General features: G+C 40.7%; 1 protein-coding gene across 11 annotated transcripts in view; it reads right to left on the reverse strand.

Annotated features, from left to right (window-relative positions):
- The window catches only part of ryr2a (ryanodine receptor 2a (cardiac)), a 330,466-nt gene that overhangs the window by 49,929 nt on the left and 257,414 nt on the right, over positions 1-23,123 (reverse strand). For all 11 annotated transcript variants that reach the window (XM_086195802.1, XM_086195797.1, XM_086195796.1 and 8 more), the window contains 2 exons: positions 1,692-1,772; positions 542-630 (listed from right to left, as the gene is read on the reverse strand). In XM_086195802.1, the coding sequence (XP_086051928.1) occupies positions 542-630; positions 1,692-1,772 (170 nt within the window). The remainder of the gene's footprint in view (positions 1-541; positions 631-1,691; positions 1,773-23,123) is intronic.

Here is a 23,123-nt window from a genome sequence, read left to right on the forward strand (position 1 = left end):
GTTAGCTATAAGGACAGTTTATGTTGTAGCAACGTATAACTAGCATAATAATGTGGGCCATTTCAACAGCTTTTTTTTTGGGGGGGGGGGGGGCTGAAGCCTATCCCAGCTGCTTTCGGACAAGAGGTGGGGTACACTCTGGATGGGTTGCCAGTCAATTGCAGGGCCAACACATATATACAGACAACCATTCGCTCTAACAATCACACCTACAGTCAATTTAGAGTATCTGATTAATCCAGTCCGGTCTTGTATGTCCTTGGGCTGTCAGAGGAATCCAGAGTACCTAGTGAAAACCTACGCAGGCAGGGAAAACATGCAAACTCCACACAGAAAGACCCGTGATCGAGCTGGGGCTCAAACCCAAAACCTTCTTGCTGTGAGGCGACAGTGCTAATCAATGCACCACCGTGCTGCCCTGCACGTCAACATTTGATTTCATAACCTATCAGGTCCTTCAACACGTTCAAAAGAGACAATTGTTTTTTGTTCTTTATTGACACACTGTCTATTATTACTGAATAAGGAAAAAGGAGCAAACCTGGACTCTTAGAAGATAGTCAACAGTTGAGATGATTATGTTGACGGTAGTATTGTTTCCAGTTTGTGTCCTCAAGTAGTTCTGGAAGTCTGAAACAGTAAATGCCAAGTCCAGTTATGAAATTAGTTTGAGTTATCATAATGGTCATTCAAAAAATATTTTATGTCATGTATAAAGTCTCAGGGCTCAGCAAGAACTCCACTTATACAGCAGGAAAGGCTAGATCGGGGTCATGTACTCAGTAAATCTTCATTTGTCAATTGATGATTTAAGGCATGTAAATAGTGGCTGTTCTTTGTGATATTCAAATATTAGTAGTTGAAGAAACAAATATACATTTTTTTTCTATCAAATTGCTATCATACTGACAGTTTTAGGTTTAATTGAAACCATGAATCACCTCAATTTATTTTTTCCAAAGGTTAATGTGGGTAAGTAAGCTTTTAGTCAGCAGAATACTGTCATATTCGACTTAAGCCTTTGCAGACTCTGTGTTTTTGCTTTATTATATTTTAGTCCTGATTCCTCTCTGGTCAGTTTTCATCTATTGTGCAGTTTGAGCTGGGTTACTAGCCCCAATTAAGTGTAGAACCAGAACAGTTTTAGTTATATGGTTTTTAACTCAGTGGTGGTTGTTAAGTATTAAGCATACTATTGGATAAAGAAGACTTCAATGTGTTTGGGTTTGTAAAAAGACACAGTCAAACACAGGCCTCTGCCTGTCAGTGAATTCTAAGTAGTCAGTGTGCAGGTGTGGTCGTTATGGACTTAATGCTCCACCACGTTTTGCAAAGCATGAAAGCATGACCTTTTACCCTGCAGGTAAAAATCCTTTTATTACATTATGAGTTGATTATTACATTATGAACTTTTATTACATTTAAGTTATTATATTATGATCCGTTATTACATTATGAGTTGCAACAAGCATACTTCATGAATTCAAGAAGTTTAACAGTGAGTAAATAAATGCTTGTATTTTTAAAGTTCCTCTTTAGCACTGATCCCTGAAAAAAAATCACATTTTGTCTATCCCACTTTAAAAGTATAAAAAGTTGTGCCATCTGTGTTTAGATTCAACAACACAATATATTATTTACAGACATTTTTTATATAAAATCATAAAGTAATGGAGAACTTGCACACATGCCTGAATTATGTCCCTCACAGAGCAGCTGGAGGAAGCGGAAAAGGTCACAGGTGAACTCGTCATCCTGCATGACCTTCTCACCTGACCAGAGAGAAGAAACACATACACACACCACACACGCACACACACACACACACACACACACACGCACACACACACACACAAGTAAAGACATACATAAGCACAAGCAATGACATAGGTATGCACATATGTGGACACAAAAATATAGCCATGTGCAAACACACATCAAGACACACACATCCATATAAACATACACACAGATATACATAAAATCAGAGATCACAGAAGACAGACAACAAACCAGAGACTAACAGACATGAAAATAAAAGTAAGGTATTAAAATGAGATGGGGATGACATCCAGTAATTCATTCAGCCACTGAAAGGTGTAAGGTCAAACTGTTTTCATTAAAAACATATGAATACCCAATACTTAGAAATATAAAACACACACACTCTAGGATGAGCAGTGGACAGCCACAGCACTTGGTGACTGGTCTTTAAACTGCAGCATTTTTCAGTCAGGACAGGATTCAGTCTTGTTTTATTTTACAGCTCTTGTATTTGATTTGAGAGAAAATGTGTTTATTTGTAGAGTCTACAATCTATCAATTTACAAATACATTTGGGAAATGTGCACATTGGCTCTGACTGTGATAAAATGCTGCTTGAAACCATGGAATATAAAGGGAAAGTAAGATCAAAAGAAAAGATGAGACACCACACAATAACTTTATACAATAATATCAACACAAACATTACATCAATACAATATGGCAAAAAACTGAACTGAGCTGGGAGAAATCTGTAGGTCTGAAACAAGACTGAAAGTGGGCTTTGTTAAAAGGCAGAAAATGCAGTAAATGTGCAACTGAAGATGAGATCCTTGAGGCATCAGAGTTTACTTTATTTCATCTATATTTCATTTTATATATTCCTCTTCTGTAATGGTAGAAATGATTGGTTATAAATGTTTCACTGTACAAAATTGTGATGAAATTTAATTTCTTTAAGAAAAAAATTAAAAAGTTATTTCTTTCATTAGTGACTATTGTAATACAATGTAAATTCTGCTAAACTAATTGAGCATTTCTAGATCCAGTTTTGAACAACCACATTCTCCAGGGTAATGTATCCCTCAGGCTTCCAAATAAGATGCTAAAAATACTACGGTAAATAAGACTCATTGGGCTAGTGAGCCATTATTCTATTTATAGGTACTTAAATGTTAGCTCAGAGGTTCAGCAGGCATCAGTATTGCAAAGAATAACCACTGTACCTGTTTTACACACCGTCATTGGGGAAGAGCATTGCCATAGACACATAACTTTACTATTGGGACCTGCTGCGAGTGAACAAGCAACGTGTCACGCCTTCTTATGGGAGTCAAAAGTAATTGTTTCCAACTTGAAAGATTTTTGGGTGTACACAACATTAGCCTTTACAACCATCGCCTGGAATAGCCTTTCTTGTTGATTGTGCTGGGGTTAAAAATGCACTTGCAGACTTATGGTGGCGCTGAAGCAAACGTCAGCCTAAAAACTCTGCTCCCAACTGGTCGGATATTTATCCCCTTTGAGGAACATTAAAATAAAAAAAGAACTGTACTGAAATTTAGCAGGAAAGGGGAAAAACAAAAAAAGACTAATGTAAACAAGGCTCAAGATGTAGTAAAGGAGAGAATGTTGAAGAAACATACAGTGAGGAGAAAGCTATGAGAATAATGGCGACACCAAAGAGGAAGAAGCTACCCCATCATACAGACCATCTATAACAAGATTTGTGCACTCAGGTCAGATCTTAAAAGTGAAATGAGTGAATTTTGACTTTCCTTTCGAGACGACATGAAGAAGGAGTTGAATACGTTGAGAGGAGAAATCAACTGGAAACTCCAGGAAGCTACAGGTGAGCTTTAGGCCACCATAGCAAGAGTGGGGGAGGCCGAACAGCACATCTCCAACATTGAAGAATGGGACAGGGCAGTGAAGGAGGCTCTAGAGGCACTAGAGAACCAAGAGGCCCTGCAGGCAAAGCTTACCCAGCTAGAAGCAAGCTCACACTGTAACAATGTCTGTATATACAGAATACCAGAGAAATCAGAGGAGTCCAGTCTATCAGAGTGTGTAAAAAAAGTAAAATCAGAAGTTGGCCCACCGGTCGCTTTCCCCAAAGCCTCCTCTGGATGCATGCTCTAGATCACTGGTGATTTGCTTCCTTGAGTTCAAAGTGAGAGATAGAGTGAGGTTTAGATATTGCATTCTGAATGTAGAAAGAAAGATGTTTGCTATGAGGGGAAAAGGATTTATTTTGATCAAGACTACCCTTCCAAGATACTGAAGAAAAGAAAGGCATATACACCCAGCTAAGCTGAAGGTGTTTTTTGACTGTGGAACCCAGGTCTACGAAAGCATGGCAGAGGCAGCTAAGGACCTGAAGAAGAGAGGATTCCCTGTGGAAAAAGTCAAGGAGCCAGACTTGCTGAAGCAGCAGGGAATGGCAACATGGGAAGGCAAGTGCAGATCACCGCAGACAGTTAGTGGACCACAGGCGGATAAGAGAGAGACTATGGATCTTTCAGCATGCTCCATTGGCAGCATCTGTTGTTGGCGAATGAATGCCTGAGCATAAACATCTCCACACCATCGCGGGGTGAGCAGCTGCAGCCATGTGCATCTATAGAAGGCAAACCAAATGTTAATTATCGTTATTGTTATTAGTATAATTATTGCTCATATAAAGTTGGTGAATTATTACAACACTCCAGTCAGTCAACCAGAAGAATACTATAAATACCCAGATTGGTTTAAGTTGAACCTTATACTTAAGAGTTAATTACCATAGTTTTCTGTCTCTACTTCACTTGAGTTTGGGATTTTTTCTACTTACTATGAGAGGTTAAACAATTCTTCAAACTTACAGATGTTGAATTTTTATACCTAAAGGAAAATATCTTGAAATTTAATTTCCAGTCTACTAAGGAACTTAAGTTTCTTCGCTAAAAGTGCTTATTCCTGTCCATATACCTGAGAAGAAAATACCTGTGTTTCACAACTCTCTGCCAATTTACAAAGAGACTTACTGTTATTATTTACTGAGTTTGAAAAGATGGAACTTTATACCATTTATGGGGAAACTGACTTCAAAAGAATGTGACTGGTGTAGAGTATCTTCTCTGATACTGACAAAAGGCCCTCGACGTGAGGATCTCTTCTTAACTTGAGGTTTTATTTGAATTTTGGACTTGGAAGTCTTTGGTTTTATTAGTTCTGTTTTGTTGTTCACTGTTCTTGTTTGGGATATCAGTCCAAAGATATGCAAGAGAGGAATACGTTAATCAGATTCTCTAAATTGACCATAGGTGTGGCTGTGAGATTGTCTCTCGATATGTGTTGTCCCTGCAATGGACTGGCACCCCATCCAGGGCATACCTCGCCTCTCACACGAAGGCAGCTGGGATAGGCTCCAGCACCCCACGACCCTTAAAAGGATAGGGTGTAGAAAATGGATGGATGGATGGATTTCAAAATACTTATTACTCATTTCACAAATCAGGTCAAACGGGGATTGGTTATACTGATCCCTAATGCAGTAAAATTTTAAATTTATTTCAGAAGTGAACAATAAGGAAGGGAGATTTATTTTAGTTGAGGGCAAATTAGATAATGAATGAATTATTTATTTATGTATAAATTAGACTGGCACAGAGTGTGGGACTGTAAAATAGGGATTAGGGATGTATCTGATCACTCAGGTGTGCCTAACCCTGCAACTCACTAATCAAGAGAAAAATACACTTTGGAAACAATATGAGCATTTTAAATGACAAAACAGTACAGAAACAGATTAACAAGAATTTGAAAAATATTTACAAAATAATGATAATGGAGAGGTGTCTCCAAATACTTTTTGGGATGCTGCAAAGTTAGTTGTTCAAGGTGAAATTATTGCCCCCACTGGTTTTTGGATAAAGGAAAAAGAAAGAAGACATGCTGAACTACAAGAACAGATGAAGTCATTTGACATTAGACTCATAGAACAAAAAGACTCTCAGATGTTAACGAGAAAAAAAAATTAAACAAGATATAAATGAATTATATGATGAGGAAATTGAAATACAATTTAAATTTACTAAGAAAAGGTATTATGAGACGGGGCCTAGGGCAATGAAAGTACTGTCTTGGAGAATACAAAAGCAACGTGGAAAGAATACGATCTATAAGATTAAGAACCTCAACACACAAAAGGTTTGCAGTGAATCAAAGGATATTCAACATGCTTTTGAACTAAATTACAAAGACCTATATATCCAACCGGCCATGGCAGATATTACAACAGAGACTTTTTTAAGTTCACTAGATCTACAATCTATAGGAGAACAAAAAAAATAGAAAGAAATAATGGCTGAGATTACAGCAGAAGAACTCAATAAAGAGAAACATTGAAAACTATTAGGGCTCTGGGTTTAGATGATATCTGTTGAAGTCGTATAAGCATTTATACTTAAGATAACACCTCTCCTGCTTAACCCTTCGGGACCCAATCAAGTGATGTGCTTGTATTTTGACACACATTCTTTGCATTGGGATATCTCTGGAATGGTTTGTCCAAGCTCGATCACATCGATATCACGTGAAATTGCACAGCTGTGACTTTATACAAGTATTTTTTTGAAAATAATTTTTGATTTTAGCTGAATTTAATCATAAATAAAGTTTGCAAAAAGCTGTGCATTGATGCACACTCCTTTTACTCTCATCTAATTAACTCATGAACCTGCCATTGGACAGATATGGCATGCATATCACATGGAAGGGCAGAAACTGAGCTTTACAATGATATAAGACACATACATGTGCATTGAATGTATCTTTTTATAACTAAACTGATAAAATACTCCAAAATAATAAGTTGCCTTGTTTGTTTATTCAAATACTACACAGGTACTTGTCAACCACATTATAGAGAAGACCAACACATCTTACCGATTCCTTGGTGTCATGTTTTCCTCTATGACAAACTATGTCAATGATCTTGTTTTGATCCCCTGCAAATTTCTAAAGGGTGTCTTGTGTAACATACGATAAGATCATCATCGTTGTCGTCCTCCGCTTTATCTGGTGGGTCCAGGTTGCGGGGGCAGCAGGCTAAGCAAGGAAGCCCAGACTGTCCTCTCCCCAGCCACTTCAACCGGCTCTTCCGGGGGAATCCCGAGGCATTCCTTGGCCAGCCAAGAGATATAATCCTTCCAGCGTGTCCTGGGTTGGCCTCGGGGCCTCCTCCCGGTTGGGCATGCCTGGAACAACTCCTGAGGGAGGCGTCCAGGAGGCATCCTCACCAGATGCCCGAACCACCTCAATTGACTCCTCTCGACATGGAGGAGAAGCGGCTCTCCTCTGAGCCCCTCCTGAATGACTGAGCTTCTCACTCTATCTCTAATGGAGAGCCCAGCCACCCTGCAGAGGAAACTCATTTCAGCCGCTTGTATTCGCAATCTCGTTCTTTCGGTCATTACCCAAAGCTCATGACCATAGGTGAGGGTTGGAACGTAGATTGACTGGTAAATTGAGAGCCTCGCTTTCTGACTAAGCTCCCTCTTCACCACAACGGACTGGTTTAGTGCCCGCATCACTGCGGATGCCACACCAATCCGCCTGTCAATTTCCCGCTCCATCCTACCCTCATTCGTGAACAAGACTCCGAGATACTTAAACTCCTCCACCTGAGGTAGGACCTCCCCCCCGACCTGGAGTGGGCAAACCACCCTTTTCCGGCTGAGGACCATGGCCTCAGGAGGTGCTGATTCTCATCCCAGCCGCTTTGCATTCGGCTGCAAACTGTCTCAGCAAGAGCTGGAGGTTGTGGCCCGATGGCGCTAAGAGGACTAGGTCATCTGCAAACCGCAGAGACGACACTCTCCCGCCACCAAACTCGAACCCGTCCACCACCCGGCTGCGCCTAGAAAAGATAAACCTTTATTCATCCCTCAGTGGGGACACTGAGAATGGCATAAGAATGACATTAAGTCCTTTTCTGAATGATACTAAAGTTTTGCTTCACAAAACCTTCTCCAAACTTTCTCCACATAAACAGAAGAGCACAGTCACACACATTTTGTGCACAGTGGCTACTGTAAACGTGCATGTGCAGATCGGTTCAGGTTCAGGTCAGGTCACTAGGCTACAGGTCAGTCTTGGTACACACTTGGGAGAGCAGTGTACTATCTCAGGGTTATCACAAGGGTTAAATCCCTTTTGATATCTGTATATAGTTGTGTGTTCTTGTAAATGGTTGTCTTATTTATTTTTTAAATTAAAGATATGGTATGTTTTTTATTCTTACCATGCACACACCACATTGTGAGGTCATAGAATATCCCACCATCATGGTACTTATATTGTCCGATTCCAGGGAAACTCTCCAAACTCAATTTTCAAAACTATGTGTGCTGGAAACTTTCTATGATGAGAAACATGCAGACAATCCAAGAATTTTTGAAGATGCAAATTTTTTTAAACATTTTTATATTATTTATATTATTTACTGACCTTTTAATGACCAAGATAATAGTTCAAAAGCAAAGGATGTCAAATTAGCTTGGGGCTAACTGTTTCAATCATAAACTGAGAACAGGGGAAGCCACCCAATCATGGAAGGAAGCAGTTTTCTCTATCATACCGAAAGAAGGAAAAGATAAAAAGGAATGCATCTCATACAGACCAATATTAGTCTTGTCCAACAGCTGGTAGATTCTGATCAAACAGGCTTTATATTGAACAGCTGCAAGATCATTTAAGGAGAACACTCCAAGTGGTCGTATCTCAGGGCTCTGGATGTTGGAGGGCTCTCTTGGCTGACAAGTCTCTGCAACATTGCATGGACATCAGGGGCAGTGCCTTTGAAATGGCAGACCGGGATGGTGGTCCCCATCTTTAAAAAAGGGGACCAGAGGTGGTGTTCCAGCTATCAAGGTATCACACCCCTCAGCCTCCCCAAAAAGGTCTATGCCGGGGTACTGGAGAGGAGGGTGAGGTCAATGGTGAACCTCAGATCAAAGAGGAGCAATGTGGTTTTCGTCCTTGCCGTGGAACTGTAGATCAGCTCTTTACCCTCGCTAGGGTGCTGGAAAAGGTGTGGGATTTTCCCCAACCAGTCAACATGTCCTTTTTAGATTTGAAGAAGGCTTATGACTGTGTTCCCAGGAGCATCCTGTGGGGGGTACTCTGGGAGTATGGGTGGATGGCCCCTTACAAAGGGCTATTCAGTCTCTGTAACGAAGGTGTGGGAGCCTGGTTCGTGTTGCCAACAGTAAGTCAGACGTCTTCCCAGTTAGGGTTAGACTCTGCCAGGGATGCCCTTTGTCACTGGTTCTGTTCATAACTTTTATGGACTGAAATTCGAGGTGCAGCCGGGTAGCAGCGGGTGTCGAGTTTGTAGGCGAGAGGATGTCATCTCTACTTTTTGCAGATGATGTGGTCTACTTTACTCCATTAAGTACCTGTGGAGGACTTTAAGTATCTTGGGATCTTGTTCACGAGTGAGAGTAGGATGGAGCAGGAGATTGACAAACGATTGGGGTGGCATCTGCAGTGATGCAGGTGCTAAATCAGTTGGATGGGGTGAAGAGGGAGTAAAGCCAAAAAGCAAAGTTCTCGATTTACCGGTCAATCTATGTTCCAACCCTCACCTATGGTCATGAGCTCTGGGTAATGACTGAAATAATGAGATCGCAAATGCATGTGGTCAAAATGAGTTTCCTCTGCAGGGTGGCTGGGCTTAGCCTTCGAGATAGGGTAAGGAGCTCGGACAGTCAGGGGGGACTGAGAGTAGAACTGCTGCACCTCCATGTCCAGAGGAGTCAGGTGAGATGGTTTGGTCATCTGTGGGGATGCCTCCTGGCCTCCCTTGGGAGGTTGTTTGGGCATTTCCAATCGGGAAGAAGCCTCGGGTCAACCCACAACACACTGGAGGGACTACATCTCTCGGGTGGTCAGGGAAGGCCTCGGGATTTCCCTGGAAGAGCTGGTGAAAGTGGCTGGGGAGAGGGCAGTCAGGGTTTCCTTGCTGAGGCTGCTATACCCCAAAACCCAGACCCCAATAACCGGAGGCTGTCGAAGACGACTATAAGTAGTGAGTCATATCACAGCAGAAAACATCAGTGTCATGTTGGTCAGCCTAGATGCAGAAAAGGCGTTTGACTCTGTGGGTTGGGAATATCTATACAGGGTACTTGGAAGATTTGGCTTCAAAGATGGTTTTATCAAATGTATTCGAGCATTATACTTCTCCCCAAAAGCCAGGATCAGGGTGAATGGACATGCATCACAAAGTATTTATTTGGAAAGAGGGACACATCAGGGCTGTCCCCTGAACCTGACCCCATTCACATTATTTATTGAACCTTTGGCTCAAGCAATTCAAAAGGACTCTGAGATAAGGGGTTTATAATTAGAGGAGAAAAACATTAAACTTGTTTGCAGATGATATTCTGCTTTTTATTACAAGCCCAGCCTCAAGCATCACTATATTGATGTCTCTGCTTAAAACAAATATCATTCATACTCTGGATATAAGCTCAATATCAAAAAAATGCAAACCCTCACATAAAACTATACTCCCCACCCAGATACACAAGAGAAATATAACTTTTAATGGGACAAAATGAAACATATTTTGGAATAAACCTAATTAAAGGTATGTCAAGCCTTTTTGAAAACAACTATGGCCTCATTACAAGAGATCAATTCTGACATTTCTAGATGGACCTTCCTCCCACTAGACATGAATAATAGAATAAAAATAATTAAAATGAATGTGTTGCCACAGTTTCTTTTTCTTTTCCACTCATTGGCTCTAGAGGTACCCCAAAAACAATTTGATGAGTGGAATGTCTGGATCTCAAGGTTCGTTTGGAATAGTAGAAGACCTAAGATTCAGTTCAAGACACTGCAGCTGAAAAAAGAAGGAAGGGCTTTACTATGCTTACATGATTATAATTATGCTGCACAATTGAAACCCGTAGTATACTGGTGTTCTTCAAATTATGAATCTGAATGGAAATGCTTGAATTTTACACGGATAAAAATTCCATCTTCCACTTCCTCTCATCTCAAACAGTAAATTTAAGAGTTATGTGTTAATTTTAGACATTTCAAGTAGAAAAGCAGGAATTCCATAGATACCTGTACGTCAGAGACTCTCACTCACTCACTCATTGTCTTCCGCTTATTCCTTTCTCGTAAGGGTCGCGGGGGGCTGGAGCCTATCCCAGCGTCTACGGGTGAGAGGCGGGGTACACCCTGGACAGGTCACCAGTCCATCGCAGGGCCAACATACAGAGACAAACAACCATTCACACTCACATTCATACCTACGGTCAATTTTAGAGTGTCCAATTAGCCTAGTCCCCAATTGTATGTCTTTGGATGGTGGGAAGAAGCCGGAGTACCCGGAGAGAACCCACGCAGGCACGGGGAGAACATGCAAACTCCACACAGAAAGATCCCATGCCCGAGCTGGGACTCAAACCCGGAACCTTCTTGCTGTGAGGTGACAGTGCTAACCACTGCACCACTGTGCAGCCCCAAGTCAGAGACTATTATAATAAAAAAATTTCGAATAAAAAAGGAGAGAGAATGTGATTTGATTTCTGTATTTCATGGTGCATACCAAAAAAAAAAAAAAAAGACAATTAAAAACTTGGTCTCAAGAATATATGGAAGTATACAAGCCTCTAAAAAGCATTCTGTGATATCCATTAAACACAAATGGGAGGGGAAGTCAGAAACACAAATATCAGAAGAGATCTGGTTGGAAATATATGAGACAGAAGCGACCACTGGAAACTAAATATTGTTTAGAGAGTTCAGCTGGAAATATGTAGTGAGTTTTGAAAAATCTCACTACAAACAGGCACACAGAGCTGAGGCTTCTGTTGGAGACAATGTATAACCTCTATGGCTAATCACTTTCAAGTTTTTGAGCCTGTCCAAGAATCCAGTCAAATCCATCATTGGGCAGATTTGGATTTCTCTTCTGTACCTTATATCTTGGTAAAAAAAAAAAAAAAAATTTAAAAATAAAGCGAAAGAAGAAAAAATACTCACTGAAGATTCTTTTGGCAAGTAGTAGGAAAGCTATAACGAGAGAATGATTGCAACTAGATCCTCCAACATTGGTTCAGTGGCATGGGATCATTCAAGAAATGAGACAAAAATGTGTGGTGTGTGCATGGCGAGAATAAAAGTCATTTTACTGAAATAAACATATTCTGCTTGTGATGAAGCATATGATTCATTTTAAAAGAAACATGCATAAATAATAAAAATACAATTACACAATTATTTAAAAGAACACACAACTATATACAATATTATATACATCGAAAGGGTTTTTCTCGATTCCCTATGGTGTTCTTATAGTTATTACGTCAACAAATTATTATGCTGCAAATATGACACAGAAAGTAGTTTCAATTTATATTAATCTTGGATCATCTTGAGTTGGATCCATTCCATGAAAAAACATCTCCTCATCATCAGATAATCCACACTCCAAACTGGAACCGTTATCCAGATCACTTGGACCAAAGTCTGCAGTGGTGTCTTCATACAGTACATGAGTTGTGTCACTTCAGTTGCAGTATATTTTTTGGTGATATTTTTTCCTGATATTGTACACTGCTCTGCAAAGCGGGTCTTTTCACTGTCACTACACTGACCTGTAGCGACCTGACCTGAACCTGAACCGATCTGCACATGCTCATGTACAGTAGCCTCCATTCACAAAATGTATATGCCTGTGCTCTTTTGTTTACTTGGAGAAAGTTTGGGGAAGGTTTTGAGAAGCAAAACTTTCCTATCATTCAGAAAACGATGTAATGTCATGTTCACACTGAACATCCTGTAGGAATTTGCAAAGATCAAAACCAAATTATGGACGTAGTTTGTCAAAGAGGAAAACATGATAACCTAGGAATCGCTAAGATATGTTGTTCTGGGCTGCATGGTGTTGCAGTGGTTAGCACTGTGGCCTCACAGCAAGAAGGTTCCGGGTTCAAGTCTGTGTTCTGTGTTCTGTGTTCAAGACACCCTGGACAGGTCGCCAGTCCATCGCAGGGCCAACATACAGAGACGAACAACCATTCACACTCACATTCATACCTACGGTCAATTTAGAGAACCCAATCAGCCTCGTCCCCAAATTGCATGTCTTTGGACGGTGGGAGGAAGCCGGAGTACCTGGAGAGAACCCACGCAGGCACGGGGAGAACATGGAGACTCACGCAGAAAGATTCCACGCCCAAGCCGGGACTCAAACCCGGAACTTTCTTGCTGTGAGGTCACAGTGCTAACCACTGCATCACCGTGCAGCCCCCCAGCATTGCCAAATTGTTGATTTTTTCGGAGCTACAGGTTTCAATACCGGCCTATTGTGTTGTCTTAAGATAAATAACAACGATGTTTACCAAAGCCAATAGCAACCGTCAAGATATTGACGTCATTGCCAAATCCATATTGCAGAAGCAACGTGACTATCTTGAACTGCACCTGTCCCAGATTTAACAGGTGGGGAAAGACAACAATGAGAAGCTAAGTGCTACCCAGACTGAGCTAACCACGCTGGCGGCTGGCCTTGGCACCATTCATAAGCAACTCCAGTGCATTGAACAGACACAACCAGGCTCTTCAGGCTATGGCGCTCAAGCTAGCCAACATGGAGGACAGGAACAGAGGGTGTAATATCTGTGTCACTGGCCTTGACGAGGGGCTCGAGGGGTCCAATGCAACTCAGTTTCTTTCACACTCTCTACCTAAGTGGTTCCCCACTCTCAGTGACATCCAGATTGACATAATGAGAGCACACCAAATTTACAACGACAACGCCCGCAACCGCACTGACCGCACCCTAATTTTCAACATGCTTTGCTACTCGACCTGCCAGGCCATTCTGCGTACTGCCAGGAAAGACGCTCTCTCCATCGAGGATCAGAGGATTCACTTTTCTCCAGATTTCAGCAACTTCACCGTCAAACGATGCAAAGAATTTCACCAGGCTATGGATGCAGCTTGGGCGAAAGGTCTGGACTTCTTTTTACTTTATCCAGCCACGCTGAAAATTAAAGACATGCTCAGTACAAAACCTTCACCTCAACCAAAGAAGCACAGGATTTTCTGGCGTTGGTACTGGCTCCATGCCCAGTGGCTTTGACGCGGGGTGACATCACTTCCTCGCCATGACCATAGATTTACATCGGCCGAACTCTTTCCTTGTTTGACACCTAAACAGACGGACTCCCTGTCAATTGTAATACTTGGCACATGTCGGTTGTTCTTTTGTTTTTTTCAAATTACTTCACAGGACAGACATCCCACTGTCACCGGAAACTGAGAACTGACATTGAGTCACTGCTTTACGAGCCACCTGATGCTCTTCAGTCGGTAAGCTGCCAATAAGCCTGAGATAACTATGTTTATGGGTTATTATTTTGTTTTATTATGGCAGTAGGCCTATCTGAGTTCATAAATAACCCAATTTTTTTCACTATGTTCAGTCAATTTTGTATTTTGTGGGCACAGTGGAACCTAATGTTATTCTGTAGGCTATATAGAAAGTTTGAAATTTCAAATGCAAGACATTCATACTTTAACATGTTATGTATGATGCCTCAGCTTCACCAAGTTATTTTACCCAAGCTTCAATCAATGCTGCTGCTTCCCCTGGCTGCTCCATATCCAATATGATCACAGACCTACTTTACAGTTTACATTATGTTTACCGTATTTTCTGGAGTATAAGTCGCACTTTTTTACATAGGTTGGCTGGTCCTGCGACTTATACTCCAGAATGACCTAAATATGGGTGAAAAAAATCACAGACAGCCACGAGGGGGCGCTCTAGAGTTACGCGCCGATATCTCCTACTCTGTAACAATTTAAAATTAAAACAAATAAAATAAACATTAGCTTACCGATCGCCACTAAACAAAAATGCCGCCAAAAAGAAACTCATATTCTGCGGACTTCAAGCTGCAAGTTGTGAGATTTGCAGCTGAAAACGGCAATCGAGCAGCAGACAGGAAGTTCGGAGTAAGTGAGAAGCTTGTTAGGGACTGGAGAAAAGCGGAGGCTACTCTGACAGCGATGAAGAAAACAAAAAAAGCGAATCGCAAGCTGAAAGCTCGGTGGCCGCAGCTGGAGGAACGAGTGCGCCAGTGGGTGCTTGAGCAGCGCGCTGCGGGGAGAGGCCTGTCAACCGTGCAGCTACGCCTCCACGCCCAGGTCGTTGCCAAGGCGATGGATATAAACGATTTTGTGGGAGGACCTTCTTGGTGCTTCCGCTTCATGAAGCGTAACTCCCTCTCCATCAGAGCCAGGACAACGGTGTTCCAAAATCTGCCCGCAGACTTCCAGACAAAAGTCCGTAGCTTCCGTGAGTTCATTTCGAAGCAAGTGAATGAGCACAACGTCACCCCCGATCACATCATTAACATGGACGAGGTCCCTCTCACATTTGACATCCCCATGGGTAGAAGTGTAGCAGAGAAAGGGCAAAAGAGTGTCAACATTGTTACAACAGGTCATGAAAAATCCCACTTCACGGTAGTGCTGGCATGCTGTGGCGACGGATCCAAATTACCGCCATTGGTCATTTTTAAAAGAAAAACCATGCCAAAAATTCAACCTCCTTCTTCTATCGTCATGACCGTGAATGAGAAAGGATGGATGGATCAGGAAATGATGAACTTTTGGCTCACCAACTGTTACACGAAGCATCCCGACGGCTTCTTCAGAACGCGCAAAGCGATGCTCGTGATGGACAGTATGCGGGCGTACATCACTCCGCAGTTTAAACAGAAACTGAAAACTTTTAACTCTATTCCTGCCATCATCCCCGGTGGATTAACAAAAATACTGCAGCCGCTTGACATCTCCGTGAACCGGAGCTTTAAGGCCGTGCTGCGTCGCCTGTGGGAGCAGTGGATGACGGACGGTGAGCACAGCTTCACTGCAACCGGGAGGATGCGCCACGCAACTTTTCTGCAGGTGATGGAATGGATTGACAAAGCGTGGGCTTCAGTGACGACAGAGACCATCCTGTCCGGGTTCAAAAAGGCCGGAATAACTGGAGGTGAGTCTGAGTCGGAGTCTGACGACAGCCACGAAGAAGAGGCCCCGCTTCGTCTTTCTCCGGAGCAGGCCGAGTTATTCCAGAGTGATACCGAGGACGAAGAGTTCAATGGCTTTAGCGATGTGGAGTGATTGCGAGCTCTTATTAATGTAAAAGTACAGTAGTTGTTTTGTTCTTTATGCTCTACCTGTTTATTACCGTATGTTCGTGCGGACATTTTTTCCGTTCATGTTTATTTTTCGTTTCGCTGAATGTTGTTCATGTTGGCATATCTTACAGCCATTCAGCCTGTTCTCTATTATTTTATTAATGTTAACCTCCCTTCCAAGGTGAAATGTCTATTTTTGATGTATTTTGTAAAATAAATAACCCGAAAAAAATGCGACTTAAACTCCAGTGCGACTTGTGTGTGTTTTTTTCGATCTCATTATGCATTTTTGGGCTGGTGCAACGTATACTCCGGAGCGACTTGTAGTCCGGAAAATACGGTATATGTTTTATGTTCTTTTTCTTTTCTTCCTTTTTTTACACGTTTTATATGTTGTGTCCACGTCTCGTTTGTGTCATGTAGTGAGGGACTTTATTTTGTGCCAGAGTTATTCCAGAAAAAGGGCCATAACAACATTTTCTCTTTGTCCACATTCAGAATATTTCCTGTAGATTATGGGTGAATTTAACATTTTAGTGTGGAACTGTAGTGGATTGAATACGCCTCACAAATGTGCTAGCATTCTTGGTTTATTGAAAAGAAAGAATATTGACATAGCATTGTTGCAAGAGATGCATTTGTTAAAAGCTGATACTTGTCATCTTGCTAATAGGTTTTTTGTCATACTGTAGTGTTCTCCTCTGCTGACACAACAACTAAAGGTGAGGCCATTGTGGCTCGACCCAGTCTTCCAATGAGAATTATAACATCCTGGGCAGATGACATGGGTAGACTTGTGATTGCTAGAATAGAATTAATTCAAGGAAAATAGCTCTTATATCAGTGTACCCTCTTAATGATTTCAACCGCAATTTCTACAGTTTAATTACATAAAAAATGTTAGAATTAACAGAATATTCCTTCATTGTAGTTGCAGACTTTAATGCGGTGTGGGATCCAGTTTTTGATAAGTCGAGCGCAACCTCCTCAGGGGGGTGACAGGTTATGGCCATGAACATTCTAAAATCTTGGGCCAGTTCTGTTATAAAATTATTTTTTCTAAATCTATTATTTTTTATTTCATTATTATTGTTATCATCAATATTTTCAATGTGTTCTTTCCCATGACACGCTCGTATGTCCTGGGCCAACTGTCGGATCCGAGTAAAAGGAGTGCACATCAACGCACATTTTTTTTTGTGAACTGTATTAATGATTAAATTCAGCCAAATTTAAAAAAAATTATTTCGGAACAATTACTTGAATGCAAAAAAAGTGATTGATACCATTGTAAAGGCAAAGTTGTGTAGTTCCACATGATATGTGTGTGATTGAGCTCTGATGAACCATTCCAGAGGTATTTCAGTGCAAAGAATATGTGTCTAAAGTCATGCATTTTGCATGAATGGGTCCCAAATGGTTAATAGCAACGTGTTAGGCATTTGGCTTTGTTTTGTTTCTTGACAACTGACAGATGTATAATCTCAAACCAGGGCCTTCTTACTACCATGTAACCCTCTACATCATGTTATACTTACAGGAGGAGATGATTAATTGCCAGCCAAAACACAGTTACCCTCACAACTCTTCTGGAATACCATAACAACAACTGTATATTTTGTTTGCATGGGTGTAAAAATACACTGCTCAAAAAAAAAAAATAAGGGAACACTTAATCATCACATCATTAAAAAGATAATGAAAGTCAATTTTACCTGTACTGGTGGTAATGAAAGAGACAATAGGTGAAAAAGAGCAAGACAATACTTAAAATGGGAAAGTTTTGTCATGGCCACATACCATTTCACTGTCTGTATACCTCCCAGCTGATTTTTTTTTTTTTTGAGATATGGATTTTTCTAGTGCTCTTGTCATTATTGGTAGCATGAGGCAGTACATGCACAGGCAGTTCAGGTCCTCCAGGATGGCACAGGTTTGTTGTGTCTCCTAGAACAATACTAGGAGACCAACCATTATGAATAGAGCTTGACAGGGCAGTAGAAGCACAACTACCAAGCAGCAAGACTGGTATCTGCACCTTTGTTCAAGAAACAACAGCACCAGGGCACTACAAAATGACCTGGGTTACTTGTGCAAGTGTTTCTGACCTACTGCCCAAACTTTTACAACTTTTGATCAGATGGTCAGTTATATATGATGTTACAGGACTATGATGTTACAGGATTTCAAGTATTCATAATGTCTTTCAAGAACAACCACCCATTCAAACGTTAAATTGTTCATTGAATGCAGATGGGGGCTGTTCCAACACAGCCCTCCTGCAGCACCACCAACCATCATTGGCATCTGAATTGTTGTTTTTGTTGGTGCATTATGGACAAACACAAAATGTCTCCGATCACCCATGATCGATAGAGTAGGATATAGGGTGTATATATATTATAACATGCTATAGCAGATGCACATAATTAAATTTAAGCTTTCTCATCATTTCCCTCTAAATAACTAGACATGCAATCAAAGTACACCATCAATATGTGCATTTGTTATAGACAGAGAAACACGATCAGCGATCACAGAATCCAAGAAGGGGAGTTGCTCTTGTAGAGGAATTCTGCACTTACCAGTTTCCTTCCATTGAGAAATATTCACTTCAAGGAGAGAAAGATGGATAGCCCCACTGCTCACATCCTATAAAACCGCATTACTTAATATTTTAGAATAAATCAAAACAGTGGCTTTCTTTTAATTAAAAAAAAATCTCTCTCACAGCTGCCAAGTGTCAAAGCACATTTAAAATACAATCATTAGTTGGGCTGTAGTGTCATGTTCAATTAAATGGTGATCTCATTGGTTGAGCAATGTCCATGAGTATTTCTTAAGACAAAAATGCTAAATCAAAAGCTATCCAGGAAAAATCCATTATTTCTGGATTAGGACAGGGACAGATTAACATGCCTGGGTACATAAGGTTTGGATCTTTTTGGCACCAACTAAATTATGTAAAGTCCTTAATCTGAGTAGACAGTAACTGCAACTAAGTAACACTCTGCCAGGCTGCGGAGCTCATATGATGAGGAAAAGCAGTCAAATGTAGACCATTGCTCCCACAATCTATATTCATTTGTACTTATATGTCTTTTATGTATTTCATGGTGTCTGTTTTTTCTTACATTAGCTTTATGAGCTGTTTGTAGACACTGAATCCCTTCAGAAATGAGTAAAGTATATTTATTCTATTCTATTTGATTCAATTCTAAACATTTTTCTCAGCAATGTGTTTTCAAATGTTTTGACATTACTTGACTCAGTCTTCCCTGTTGCTCTTTTACCACACAAAATAGCAACCCATGATTTGTCTATAATTGAAGACCTTAACGACAAAGTGCCAGTCTTGTCTATCTAGTGAAAATATTCTCAAAGTCACCTTCCTGCCAAGTAATGCATCTACTCGAACTTTTGCATTGTGCTCTATGTATCACATCAATGCACATACTGGACTGTTTGTGTTTTTTCACAGTATGGTATGGTGTGAACTGAGTATAATCATGAGCTCTAACTCAAAGTGGCTGTTAGAGTCAAGTAGAAAAATTTGCCCTGAATCCAGCAATGTAGGTTGGGAAGTGGTGAGACTTGTAGTTTGGAAGATCAAAGCTTCAGTCTGACACAAGGTGTCAGTACAGAGCTGAGAACTGTGCCTTTAAGCACCCCTCCCCTACCCTCTTTGCCACCTGGGGACTGTGGACAAGAACTTTTAGAGTGCTTTTCTTGTGAAATATGCTCATAAATCCCATGACTTTGCCCAAATTTTACATCAGGTATCACATTGTTGTAGGAAAAAAGTTGTCCCCAATCCAGTTGTACAGGTTTGAAAGTGGTAAGAGTTATAGTTGGGACATCAGAAGCCTCTGTTTGACACAATGTATTTCTAAGGAGACAGCCTCCCTATCGGTTTGCATTGTGAGGTGAAAGTTGTTTCTGGACTTTGAGGGCTTATAAAATCCAAACTGTTTGAGTTATTACAAAGTTTTTAATAGATTTTGTTCAGCACAGTGTCAGAAGTTATGTGTTAAAGTTTGAAGTCGATCCCCTGAGGAGGGATAGCGTTTGTTTGATGTACAAAATTGTCTAAAATTTATCCTTTCAAGTCCATATTGTGGACTTCCTGTTAGAATTGGGTCAGGGCATATGTGTATGATTTTTAGGTATTGATGGGATGAATAATTGAGTGTTGATCCCTTGTCTGTATAACATTCCTACAGGCCGTCACGGCCCTTTTTCCATACTTTGGACTTTGGTGGTACTGTGGAGCCAATTGTTGTAGTTTTTTTCATTTTATTGAATTTTTTGGCAGACTGGATATGCATGCTGTATTTGTTGAATTTTTGAACATTTTCAGAGGTTCAAATTGAGGTTCAAAGTGGCGTTGGAAGAAAGAAAGAAAGAGAAAGAAAGAAAGAAAGAAAGAAAGAAAGAAAGAAAGAAAGAAAGAAAGAAAGACAACAGTTTCTTTAGGGTCTTTGTCCCACAAGTAGCGACAAGGGCAGCTGCAGCAGTCATGCTGATGATCAAAATCGGCTGCAGCAGGAGGCTAGCACCACCACAGCTATCCAGGTTCACCTACAGCTAGCCAAGCCAGGTCTAACGTGACGTGGGGTGTTTTGGACAACTAAATGGTGAGCATACTGTCTAATTGGCTGCCATGCCAATCTTTAAATACCGTAATAACAATGGAAGATTTGTGTGATTGTGTGAGCCCTTTTTTTTGTTTGTTGTACAAGTTCGACCTGCAGTGGGCATTTGTATGTTGTTTTCAGCATGTTTTCTGTATACAATCCAGGACCTGTGCTCCTCTCTCATCCCTTAATTATCATATGTACTTTGCATTCCGGCACCTTATGATTTACAAATCAAGCACTGCAAACACGAAAAGCTATTTGGTCAAGAATCTCAAGGTTCTAGATTTATTTAATCAAGCTACAGGAGTGAGATGGGAGTGAAAACCCACTCCAGTCTCAAGATCTACTGGACACACTGGAAATGTACCAAAATGGGACAAATTACAACCTCAAAATATATTTATGCCACTAATAGATTAAACATACAGCAAATGGTGGGCAAAAGAGCATGTGAAAGTGTGCTGTGAGTGTAAACAGGATTTACAGAGCTACAAATAAACTAAATAAATTACAACAGAAGATTGAGGCATTAGCTACTGTTAAGGGAAAACAGGTTGAAACCTAAATTCCCGCTATTAGGAAAGACACAACACAAACTAATTCAGCTTTGTACAAAGGGCACCCTGTCTCAGTGGCTTCCCGAGAGAGAGTCCGCCGATACAGTTCCTTGCTTCTTTATTATACTGATAATACAGATACATGGGAGTGTGACTGGGTGCTCATATCAAGGCAGGTGCGTTCTCATGATGATAACAGTGTGACCTTGAATGAACTTCTATTTGAACATAGTGTGACAATAAAACATTAAGACATTATTTTCTTTTATCAGCTACTCTGCAAGGTTGGACCATCTGTGATTGAAGGAACTCATGGACAAAAAGCAGAAAAGCAGGTCCATTTCCTGCACTGAGCATGACAAAAGAGATACTGAGTTTCACTCAAGGCCAAAGATAATCTGAGAGACTGCTGTGAAGTTAGCTGAGGCTGGCAAGTTCTGTGGGTTGTCCTTCATTAGTATGACGGGGCTTGGGATGTAAATAAAAATGTACTGATATCAACCGTCAGACATCATATACTGGGGAGGTTTAACTATGAGGACTGTGAGGATTTTATTTTTAGTTCTATCTTATAATTTATTAATTTGTGTTTTATTGTACATATATATATCTGTGTATATATATATATATATATATATATATATATATATATATATATATATATATATGTATCATCACTTTTTATTTGTATAGCGTCAAAGCACAACAAAAGTTATCTCATGACACTTTACAAGTACGTAGATGCATTGAAAAGTACAACTGCATATCATCTGCATAACAGAGAAAATTAATCAAGTGTTTGCTTATAATGTGACCTAAAGGAAGCAGGTATCGGTTGAAGAGAACTGGTCCAAGCACAGACCCTTGTGGAACACCAGAACTGACTGCAGTGGTTTCAGAGGAATTATCATAAGAGAGTATGAACTGAGATGGACCTAGTAAATATGACCTAAACCAATTTAGTGCAGTTCAGTTTAGTGCCAATGACATGTTCCAGTCTCTGTAGAAGGATATGGGGGTCAATGGTGTCAAAATCTGCACTGAGATCTAATAAGACCAGCTTAGAGACAAGTTCCTCATCTGATGCTAGTAGGAGGTCATTAGTAATGTTTATTGCTGTTTCTGTGCTATGATGAACCCTGAAACCTGACTGAAAATCCTCTAATAAGAAGGATAAAATGTGGAGGTGTTTAGCAACTGCTTTCTCTAGAACCTCCTCGGTCAGAGCCTCGGGGAATATGAGAGTTAATATGACTGGGAGGAGTGGATTTATTTAGACTAACATACTCATCATCACGCAGCCAGGTTTCAGTGAGACGGAGCAGGTCAATACAATTGTCAGATATCAGTTCATTCATTAATTCAGTTTTTGGCATCAGAGATCTGATACTTAATAGTCCACATCTAATTTTGATATTCTTTGAGTTAATGTAGTGGTTGTGTTAACTTTGATTAGCTTTTTCTGATTCAGTGCTCTTCAAGTAGAATTGGAGTGAATAAACTGATGTGTTCGGGGACAAACACAGTCTCTATGGAGTTTTGGGTGAGTAACTGCACAAGTGGACATGCAGAGAAGCATGTAAGACTGCAACTCTGCTTCCTGGTCTGAAATCTGGTTTGTCAGGGTTTTGGTTCCATTATAAACTGGGCCATAATTCTAGAAATGAGAGCAGCTCCGTCCAACGTGGGATGAATGGCGTCCCTCCTAATCAACCAGGTCTTCACCAAAATGTTTTCCAATTATCAATGAAGCCCACTTGGTTTGCTGGACAGCCAGTGGTTGAACGCCAACTTGCAGCAAAACATGTCGTTGCTGGTGCGATACCATAGAAAACTACGGATTCCAACATCGTCTTCGCAAATGCACACACTCACTCAATATAAATTTTTGTCACCTCCAACTGGCGTCATCGGATGTCAATACCGCCGTTATAAATCAC

Source organism: Aulostomus chinensis, chromosome 23, assembly GCF_037954235.1.
Source record: "Aulostomus chinensis isolate RoL2024-O1b breed Wild chromosome 23, RoL_Achi_v1.0, whole genome shotgun sequence".
NCBI lineage: Eukaryota > Metazoa > Chordata > Actinopteri > Syngnathiformes > Aulostomidae > Aulostomus > Aulostomus chinensis.